The following is a 10618-nucleotide window of genomic DNA, read 5'->3' as shown; positions in this document are numbered from 1 at the left end:
CCCCCCCCCCCCCCCCACTACTAATTTATTAACCCTGTACCACCCCAGTAGCTCCCATGTCAACTCTGATAGGCTATTGTCTTTGTAAAAAATCCTCAACAAAGGTTATGGATATGACTTGAAGTATGTGCCTTACTGAATCTTGTTTTTATTTTTTCTCTCTTGCAGGTTTTGAGCCGAGGTGCCCGTTACATATTCAATAGAGGACGAAACACTCAAAGGGCCTGCTCTAGAGAGAACTCGTTTAACAGCTTTTAGACCTTTTAGTTAAGGCCCGCTGATCACCTTGCACACATGGCATGTGGTTGTTTTTTTCAAAGCAGACCGGAGAAGAAAAAAAAAACTAATTTAGGTGGTTTAGCAGATGAATCACTGATTTTGAATTCAGTATTTTTTGGGACTGAACTATTGTAAGGTCTTTTTCCTTCACCCCTTTAAGGCAAGGTCAGTCAAAAAATTTGCACAGGAGGAAATCCTTTTTTTTGAGAGACACATGAGCATTTAATTTGATCTCCGGTGATTCGAAGCGGACTGTCACTGTTGTAGAATTTTAAATTCTTTTAATGATATTCTGCATTTGGAAAGTCTGGAGCAAAGACCGCCCAATGCAGCAGAAGTCAGTTTGTTTTGAATGTTTTTAATTGTTACAACTTTGACATTTGATATTTTTATTCAACATTACTTCTCTGTGCCACAAATGCCACTCCATAATGTTTGGGACTTAATGTGATTAGTGCCTGTTAATTTTGTTTTTATTTTTAGTATCAAATGAGAAATGGTATATGGGTGTTGTTGTGCGCTTTGTGTTGATCAAAAATATTGGCACATGAACTGTTATGTTCAGAATTAAATAAACATGACTTGGTTCCCGATATGGTGTTGTTACTCTTGAATATCATGCTGGCATTTAAAAATTATGATAATGAGAAACAAAGCTGCGAATTATAGTTGATAGAATACATAACAGCTGCAAAACACTCTTTTTGAGAAGATCTGAATATTTTTTATTTATTTTTTTATTCATTCAAAATACAAATATACAAACAAACTTGGCAGTAGAAAAATCAGACCAATTTCAAAAAAACATTTGCCTCGGATCGAACAAGTCAAAACAAAAGCATATACATATCAAATTAAAAATCAGAGGAAAGAAATGAGAGAAAAATAAAAAATAAATGACAGACAAATAAATAAAGGGGGCTATCTTAAATTAAATGAAAGGTTTCAAGTAGATAAACCAAATCAAGGGCTTTTCCAACCTTAACCAGTTTCAGTGACTTATACAAAAGGTGTAGCTCATTCTTCCAGTGGCTCAGGGAGGGTTTGGTCTTAAAATATCTGCATTTATGTATAAAATGTTTCCCTAACAGTTAACAGATGTTGAGGACGAAGTCTACCTTCTTGTTTCCAACAAAAACACCAAACTTAATATTCATCACTGTCAGAGGAGGTATCAGAATTCCCCTGGTCTGTACCCAGCTCTGCAGATCTTCCCAGAAGGGTTGCACTGACTCACACAGAAAGAAAACGTGTTCTAGATTCTCAATTTCCTTTTCACAAAAAACACAGTTATTTGTATCAAAATTGAATCTTAGTCTTAAGAATTCGTTTGTAGGGTAAATTCCATTTAAAATCTTAAAGTTGACCTCTTTCCCCTTTGGAAGAAGTGGGAATGAGATATAGCTTTTCCTTATTTTCCTAACCTCTCCATCAGTCTTTAAACATATATTTTCTTCTTACCGGATTAGGATAGAATTCCCTTAACAGAATATTTCTGATAACTTTGTTGGTACATTTATAATCACAGAAAGGAATTCCTTCTAAGCAAAGCTGTCTCAGACTAGGAAAAAATCCCGGAATACCGAATGTCTTCTCTCACCATTGATTTCAGAGACATTGGTATAGCTTTCAACCATCTATCATACCACTTGGCATTGCATTGGAGTTGAAACTTCTCACAAAACTCCTCGTGCTGTAACAAGACACCATTACTGTCCATAAAATGAGCAATTGCCCAGATTCCTCTGGAATTCCATTCCTCCATATACACAGATTTTCTGCCAACCAATATCTACCTATTATTCCAAAACTGGGGTATTGTGAGGTGTAAAATTATTTTTATAGATCAACTTCCAATAGAGAAGAACCTGCTGATGGAAAGCGAAAAGTTTGATTGGTAGAGACCTGCATTCAAAGTCACATCGCAGAAGAAAGTCTATTCCTCCCATCTTGGAAAATATTAGATTGGAGACACTAAACCAAAAGGAAGATCTGAATATTTTCAAGCACGGCCACTTCCGCATTGATGTCTGCAGGCAAAAACAAACACGCCTCCTTCGTAGGAGAATTGTTTGTTTTGTACACAGGCGTCTACCCATTATCCAACCGTAGAGGCTTGGGTTTAATTACAAAACACGCTAAAACATTTGAACCGATATTGGACGTAGTTGTTTACCAAGACTGAAACACAGTTGAAGTGAACGGTGACGTTTTTAGGATTGTGTTTAGTATCCGTGCGATCCTTCCGGGACACTCCGGCTCTCAAAACAAACATGCAACCCAACGCACGCCTCCTTAGGTTGAGTTGCTAGAAAGTGCTTGCTCATCACTGGCAGGGGAGCCACCGTAGCTAGTGAGACAGCGAGCGATGGAGGCAGGAGGTCGGTCTTCGTGGATGAAATATGGGCCTGTTGTGTCCCTGTTTGTGGTTATTTTGGCCTTCTGGTTCCGGTCACCACAGAATGCAGTACTGGACGACAGGCTGGACACTGTCCTGTCCTCTCTTTTACGGGCTGAAGGCAAAGTCTGGGTGAATGACGTCGCCAGACCGAAAGTGGCTGTTGGTGAGTGCAAGTGGTCTGAGCTAGCTAGCGTTATCTAGACCAATTTTGGTGTTTTAGAGTTTCTGGGTTAATAATCGATTTTATTATTAATGGGAACCATAATATCCGGCGTTAATTTAAAAGTTGCTCCTAATGAGATAACTTTGAATGCATTAGCTAACGTTAATTGCTGCCTCCTGCTAACAACACAGAAACAAGTTGATTGCTAACCATGTTGATGTTTCAACGTTAATTGGTATTAGAAATGATATTAATAAAAAAATATATAAGGAAGACTTTGTGTTTGTGAACTGACAATAACGTTAGCCAAGTTGTCTAGCTATACATTTTATTTTTTCTGTGAATATTTAGGCTCTTCGTCAGAAAATGAAATGACTGAGCAAATGAAAGCAATGAGATCTGAACTAATGTTGAAGCCAGACAAACAGTGGAGTGGAGTTTGGTGAATGAAACGATTGAGGTCACAGAGAGACGACCATGAGTGATTTGCATAATCGCCAGTGATATCAGTTTATAGAGTTCTGAACAGGGACCGTCCATCAACCAACAGGACACCACAGAGAACGGATGAGGCAAAGACCATTTTATGAAAATATGGGCAGGTGGTTCCAATATATGTACTATGAATGTGGCTGAACTTAGCTATAGTAACACAAGTATGCCTTCTGTCACTAGTACAGATGGTAGCCTCAGCATGACATGGCTAGTACAAAATATACCAGTTAAATAGTGAAAGCAGGTGGTCAATTGTAGGGATGCACTCACTACTGTGGCTGTAGTCAAAAAAAGGTCCTGTAAGTTTCAACCCTTTGATATGGCTTGCACATGTTGATAGCAAGTTAACAGCTCCATGGTCTCATAACCACACCTTAAACAAAGGCCGGGGATGGCTGATGTGCCACAAGTGAAACGGCAGTTGTGGTCTCTGTCTCGCCTTGTGATGTAAACAATGCAAATGAACTGTGAGCACAAAGTGGGTTAGCAGTATTGACGACCTTACCTGGAAAAACTGCATCAGACAGTTTCAGCAAGCGGCATAATGACCTATGTCTTGATTGTCATGATCTAATCCTCCAATCTTGTCCTTTTGAGCCTTGGTACAAACCCCAAACAAAGGCGATCACCATATCTGCCCAACCCTTTAGCAGTTCAACAGCAGGTTCAGCCACGCAGTTAGACCGGCTACATTGTTATGTAGAAATATCAGCCTTGTCACATATCCCAGATTAGTTTGGGGGCCATATTGGTCAAATCCAAACCCAGGCGCTGCCAAGAACTCACCCTTCCTGGTGTGCACGCTTTACCGGGTGAGCAAGGAGGGGGACATTGTGTGGATGTCTCTTTGCTCAGTCTACTAAAGCTGCACAATGGCATTATCCTTCTCTTTGCTTTGTTTGTACAGTTCAGTTTGCCTGAAGTGTTAAAAAGAAAATACATTACACAAAAGGGAATACATTATTGTCTCCCTGGTATTTATTCAGCTAGAGGCCATCTCTTCCATCTCTTTATCCTTCTTGTTGGCTCCAGATTTTTATACCTGCTCCTGGCCTTGTTTTTTTATCACATATTTATCTCTCTTTGTCTTTCTTTCTATGCCCCTCTCTCTCATCCACAGGTTTTGGAGGTTGTGTTGACCTGATAGTGGACGGGGTATCGTTGCTTAATAAGATTGGCCTCCCTCCCACAGACCAGCCTCTACATCATGACTACATAGAAAATGAAGTGCAGCTGGCTCAGAGCTTCGCCTACTTCTTTGCACCAGGAGCTGCTGCAGAGTAAGTGTTGTGTGTGTGTGAACAACAGCTGGCCTAGTTGTGGTCTAGTTAATTAATCCTTAATTCACAGTTTTTATAGTCTGACTCCAGCAACAGCGCAAGTATGGATTCCTCGCAACAACATTGAGAAAAAGGCTTTCACGCAGTCTTCTAAAGGGTGGGAGTATTTTACTCTTAATGCCAACAACAGCGTGGTGTTCTGTAGTCGGTAAAACGATCTCTGAGTTACTTTAACAAAACACTGTAAGCTCTGCTCGCCTATTCCTCGCAAGCTTCTCCTGTAGCTCACCCATATACAGTATGTCCTGCAGTGACTTTAGTGTGAGGTAAACTGCGCCTCCCTCATCTGTTGCACTGTCTTTGATAATTGTGCAACCAGGCCAGATTGTTTCAGATATCTCACGAGTCCTTTAAAACGTCAGTTTTAACGGCCAGTGTTTAAAAAAATTGTTGGGTTTAAAGTGGGCTGGGGCTCATAACTCTAAAAGGAGAGAGAAAAGTAACACTTTTTCTTTTTACTGTTTTTTTTAATTTTAAAGTTTCACAGTTTTTTTTAGTTTTGAAGTACAGCTCATTTCATACACATTGGCAATATAAAAATGCTTTACACATTGCATGAAATAACTACACCACAAGACAAAAAAGAAGAGATGTTCAGAAGAAATGCAAATGATGTTGGTACTTTCAAGTCTCAACATTGTTTCACTATTGTTTTGCTTCTCATTTGTCTTGCAGGCGTTTTATGCTAAATGATACCCTATTCAGCGAGCTGGTTGAAGCATCCCGTGACTTACCTGGGAACAGATGGGCAGTAGGCGGCAATGCCCCGGTGATGGCTGGTCGCATGGCAACTGAGGGATGTGATTTATTGCTAGGGGGAAGTTTCAGCCCCGATTTTATTGATGTCCTGTCCCAGCACATAACGGGTACACTCATATGATGAGTCTTTGGTTGGTATATTATTTGTTGTATGTTTATTGTTGTCGGGCCCCCTCCGAAAAGCTTTAAGTAGCTTATTTGGGGTTCCCCATTTCACACGGCCTGCATATGATCATTGTACCTCCTGAGATTGTGATGATGTGTGAAATAAACGAAACGAGGAGTAATACATACTTGTACACCTAACTCAACCTCCTCAGCCTTCTCTGTTTTCCCCCCACCCCTGTCTTCTATACTCCCATGCCTGTACTAACCTACCTTTGTCCTCCCAGTGGCAGGTAACATAGTCGAAGAGCCAGACATTCATCTGATCCTGGAGTATCCATCTGGTGCTAGCTGGGGTAACTATACCTCACGGAGAGCCAACAGGTATGTGTTAGCGGAGCATTTTATATTGTGAGTATCTTGAAGATCACTCAGGTGACATGTATATGTGTTTAAGCCCAGTGACACATTTGTCCACCATGCACGGTACAGTACGCTGAATTAAATGAATGTTAGAGTAATTGAACCAAGTGTTTTGAGTATGTACATACATATTTATGAACGTGAGCCTCTACGGTATTTGAAGCTGACTGTTTGTCTCTGTAGATATATCGTCCACAGCGATGACCATAACCCCTACCTGGACTCCATGGCGGAGTTTGCTAAGAAACTCAATGACTTTGACCCAGACCTTCTAGTAGTGGGTGGACTGCAAATGATGGATAACTTCCCCTTCCGGTCAGGTAAGAGGTCATTAGTGGCTGAACATGCAGCAGGTATGTCAGTTAGTTTTTTCATTTAACCCCATCTGAGTTTGCTGGAATAAAAGGTATCTTGTAATCATGTGGACTTAGCTTTACTTTAAAGGAACTTATCTATTCTGAGCTGCACTTAAAGGTGACACAAGGCCTTGTATTTATCTTAATTTTTTTAATATTAATTGAGTTTAATATGGACAAGTGAAAGGAGAGCTTGTTCCACATGTCTCAATCTTCTCTCCTCTTTGTTTCCTTTACTCCTTTTTGTCTGGTTTCTTGTCTGAATTTCTTTTCTTTTCTTTCCACCTATTCTTTCCTTATTCCAGGTGAGCGGGACGCTCTCCTGTCCCGCCTGGCCGACCTCCTGTCCTCCTCGTCTCCACAGATTGGAGTCCATTTTGAGATGGCCAGTTTTGTAGAAGAGAGTATAATGGAAGACCTTCTCTACTATGTCATTCCCTATGTATGTATGACTGTTGAACAGTTTAATTAATCAACACATTAATTCATATGGAAGGAGACTAGAACAATTACACAAAGTTCATCACAAAAAAATAGATCAAGCTAGGAAAATAAATCAATGCTTAGTTAAATTTGTTGAATACAATGAGGTATTTGCCTTTATTTGTAAAGTCTCTTTTTTACATCCTTTTTGTATTTACATGTTTAAATTAGAGATTGTTTAATGTATTTAAAAAATACAGTATGTTCTGGCCACTCCTTAAAACTAATTTTAAGGAGTGATAGAACTGTTCTAAGGTCCCATGGCATTAAAATTTCAGTTTTATGAGTTTTTTTTAACATAACTATGAGTTCCCCCAGCCTGTCTATGGTCCCCCAGGGGCTAGAAATGGCGATGGGTGTAAACCGAGCCCTGGGTATCCTGCTCTGCTTTTGACAAAATTAAAGCTCAGATGGGCCGATCTGGAATCTTGCTCCTAATGAGGTCATAAGGAGAAATGGCACATACTAAGGAAATCTCATTGTGGGACTGGCGCTAGTGGCTGTAATTCTACACCAAGGCTGAATTTTGGGAAAGAGACTTCAGATATGGTATTAGGGGACCACTAAGACCTATGTAAAAGCACCCAAAGAGCACAATGTCATGGGATCTTTTTATCAATTATTGCAAAGTATTGTCTGTGTAGTCACATCCCGACACACATACAGTACCTGACACAGAACTATGTTAAGAGATCAAATTATAGTCACTAATTGAGTTTTTTTAGATTTAGATTAAATGACACCGGCCACGTTGATTACCATGTAAGAAAATGCAGCGTTATGGCTTTTGTTTGTTATCATGAATATGCACAGTTCAGTTAAAGGATGACCTTAGTTTAGGTTCAACCACTCATCCTGATTCTTTTTTCTTAGGCGGACTCTTTAGGGATGAATGAACAGGAGCTTCCCAACCTGCTCAGTCTGCTTAAAGGCTCCAACATCACAGTGTTGTCAGACCCAAACCCTCGTGTAGCTACTGTCCTCGACCAAATGAGGGAGGTCTATCGCATCATAAACCAGCGCTCCAAAGATGTAAGTGCAGAAAGTGACACAAACGGTGCCAAAGCTAAGCCGCTGACTCGACTCCACGTCCACACGCTGGCCTTTCAGGCCATGATTGTGACACGCGGCTCCCAGTGGAAGAACACCATGTCCGCCACCGCCAAGGCCTCTCTCACAGCAAACCGCCATGTCTGCGGCTCTAACGACATTGACCCCAGCAAGGCGAGGCTCATCATGGACGACTCTTTCTCCGTTAGCCGGCGGGAGGGCAGCCAGCGTATCCCTCTTCAGGAGACGCGACCAGTCAGCTGCTGGGATGAGGAGGACTATGAGATCTGCGTAGCACCGGTGCTGGTGTGCACTGAGGTGTACCAAACTGCAGGCGGAGGGGACAACATCTCAGCCGCTGGCCTGGTGCTGCAGATCTAGTAGAAGGACACTATATGGTCTATCTGTGTGTGCTAACTGCATGTTGGCAAACAATGTGACTCTAGAAACGTGATCTAGGTGTGATGCAAACTAGCCGGCAAACATGGGTACGGATTGGGAAATGTATCAGGATAATGCTGTCCAATAAGGAAAACCAATTATCATTCATAGTGGACAGGTGATGGGATACAGTAGTTAATAATCAGGTTAGATTACCAGATTTTAAAAATATGGGCTCAGGTTTTAATTTTTGAGGGGGATGCAGTTAAAACCTGCTCAACTGAAAGATAAAAGTTTTATAAATTGAGTAAAGTCAATCCCCGAGTCATTGATGCCCGTCATCTGACTCCTGACCTACTCTACTTCTCCAAGGCCTGATAAGACTTGGGCCTTCAGCCAGGATTAGATAAAGAGAGATGAAGTTTTGTTGTAGCTGACAAAGCTGGCAGATAAATTATCTTTAAACCTATAACTCCACTATGCAGCAACCTGCACCATAGTTGTGTAAATGCTGAAATAACTGAGTCTTCTGTTTCTTGGGAGCAAGTTTATCAGGTTTATAAAAACTACAGTTCCATTAAGTAAATGGTGCTTGCCTACCCCTGCCTTGCAGCATATGCTTTATGAGAAGGCTATATCCTGCCTCTTCTCTCTCCTATCTCATTCTCAAAGGTAAAGAAAGATTTATAGTACAAAGCTAGTGAGGTTATTGCCTCCTGTTCTTCCTGATATATGTGAAAAATGTGCATATTGGTTTGGGTGTGATGATTTTCATTCTTCTGTGTCTGTTGCAGTGCAATAACGCAAAATCAATGTTAAGAGACCACTGTTGGTAGCTGCATATGATGTCAAAACCTTCTCTCTACCTCCATGCTATTTATGTTCCTTCCTCTTTCCTATTACTTTTTCTGTCACTTTTTAAAAAACTTTTTTATTATGTCATATCTCTTATTATTAAGGACCAAAATCACCAGTGTGTACTGCCTATGATAACGTTGCTGCGAAGGAGAAGTAATTGGCCGCCAGTTCTCATGATATGGCTGCGTACAGTGGAACACAATCCCATCTCTAGTTTCAGGTTATCATTTTTGTTTTTAAACCGTGAACCCCCTATATCTATGGAATATTGGAACACACATAAGATATTTTAGTCTTCATCTTACTTGTAGTAGGATTAGAAGCTGAATAGCTCTCCCCTAATGAGATCATCTTTAAGAGAAAATGGGGCCCTGCCTCTAATTGGCCGCACAACTCCCATTTCACTTTTTTCAGGGTTGAAATCGCTTTTTTCTGCACTGGATGCGACTGGATGTGAATGGGAGTTGAGCCTTTTTTCTTTCGATGTACTAATCAAACATTCCACCACAGGCCCAGCTTGTTATTTTTTATACAACATGCAAGCCATGTTTAAACTTCAACATGCAAGTAGATTATTTTTTTTCTTGATTAAACAATTAAATTAGTTTCTTAAAGAATGCTTTTCAAATTCATTTTCAGCAAGGAACGCATTTATTTATTTTACAATGCAACAAGTATGAGCTAAAGAAATCCCTTTAAATCTTTCCTCTTTGTGTTAAGACTGTATTGATTTGATGCTGTTGTTTTGATCATCATTGATTATAATGATGGTAAATGAGCCTTATTCTGTCATGACAATGGGGGGTTAAGTCGAAAAGGGATTTTGAATACAGACCTTTCGATTTTATAGGCGTATGTATTATTTTCTGATTTCTTTGTCTTACACGGTAAGTTGAAGATGAGTAACGGGTCATGTTTTTACTGTGAAATGAAACCATTCTGAAAGCAGAACCTCAGCATGCTTTCATGTTCGGATAGAGAAGTGCTTGTTTGCTACCATATCATATGCTTATCTAAGCTTTAGATAAGATTCATGTCACTTATGTTCTAAAGCTGTGTTAAGTGTTTTGTGCATGTTAAATATTCAATTCAGAATCGCCCAAGATAAAATGCTATGCTGATAAAGCTGTCATTGCATTGTTTATTTTCTCATACCAGGGATCATTTATTGATCAGACTATCATGGCTGCAACCTGCAGTTGTTTAAAATCATACTTCTGTACATCTAAGCAATTGATTTGGTCTTCTAGACAAGTACTATGCAATAGTTATGCCATGGCTTCTTTGTCACAACATTTGTTTCCTATGTTCACACTCCTAACATGGAATACATTTCATTTCCCCTATTTGTTCATTGGCTGCACATACTATCTAGTCATCTTGCCAAATGAATAACCAGACTACCTCATGTTTATGATACCACCACTGGGCCCAAATATGATCAACCAACAAGGAATCTTCTCAGTAGGCTTACAGAATGTTTCTACTATGATCCTGTCAGAGATTTGGTATTGGCAGGCTTGTA

At 40.1% G+C, this 10618-nt stretch overlaps 4 protein-coding genes across 6 annotated transcripts in view; 2 read left to right on the top strand and 2 right to left on the bottom strand.

Moving 5' to 3' along the window:
- Positions 1–870, top strand: part of ctsba (cathepsin Ba) — an 8242-nt gene extending 7372 nt beyond the window's left edge. For both annotated transcript variants that reach the window (XM_034896597.1, XM_034897370.1), the window contains exon 11: positions 169–870. The gene's annotated coding sequence lies outside the window, so the exon portion shown is untranslated. The remainder of the gene's footprint in view (positions 1–168) is intronic.
- cgref1 (cell growth regulator with EF-hand domain 1) overlaps positions 1–10618 on the bottom strand; it is a 26727-nt gene that overhangs the window by 5455 nt on the left and 10654 nt on the right. The window lies entirely within an intron of this gene.
- Positions 1–10618, bottom strand: part of efcab2 (EF-hand calcium binding domain 2) — a 22204-nt gene that overhangs the window by 8201 nt on the left and 3385 nt on the right. The gene's annotated exons all lie outside the window — the stretch shown is intronic.
- adpgk2 (ADP-dependent glucokinase 2) lies at positions 2449–10222 on the top strand. Its single transcript, XM_034895375.1, has 7 exons — positions 2449–2843; positions 4459–4618; positions 5354–5544; positions 5830–5926; positions 6149–6285; positions 6627–6763; positions 7678–10222. Exons 1-7 carry the CDS (start codon positions 2648–2650, stop codon positions 8233–8235), a joined length of 1476 nt encoding a protein of 491 aa, XP_034751266.1. The 5' UTR covers positions 2449–2647; the 3' UTR covers positions 8236–10222.

This window comes from Etheostoma cragini, chromosome 1, assembly GCF_013103735.1.
Source record: "Etheostoma cragini isolate CJK2018 chromosome 1, CSU_Ecrag_1.0, whole genome shotgun sequence".
NCBI lineage: Eukaryota > Metazoa > Chordata > Actinopteri > Perciformes > Percidae > Etheostoma > Etheostoma cragini.
The sequence above is the reverse complement of the archived record's forward strand: the minus strand, read 5'-3'. Positions and strand labels throughout refer to the sequence as shown.

Bases quoted from the DNA above. Each gene is read 5' to 3' on its own strand.
- adpgk2 (XM_034895375.1), top strand. From the start codon at position 2,648: ATGGAGGCAGGAGGTCGGTCTTCGTGGATGAAATATGGGCCTGTTGTG. The intron at 5,545-5,829 runs GTACACTCATAT...TTGTCCTCCCAG, and splicing joins CCTGTCCCAGCACATAACGG to TGGCAGGTAACATAGTCGAA. The intron at 6,286-6,626 runs GTAAGAGGTCAT...TCCTTATTCCAG, and splicing joins TAACTTCCCCTTCCGGTCAG to GTGAGCGGGACGCTCTCCTG.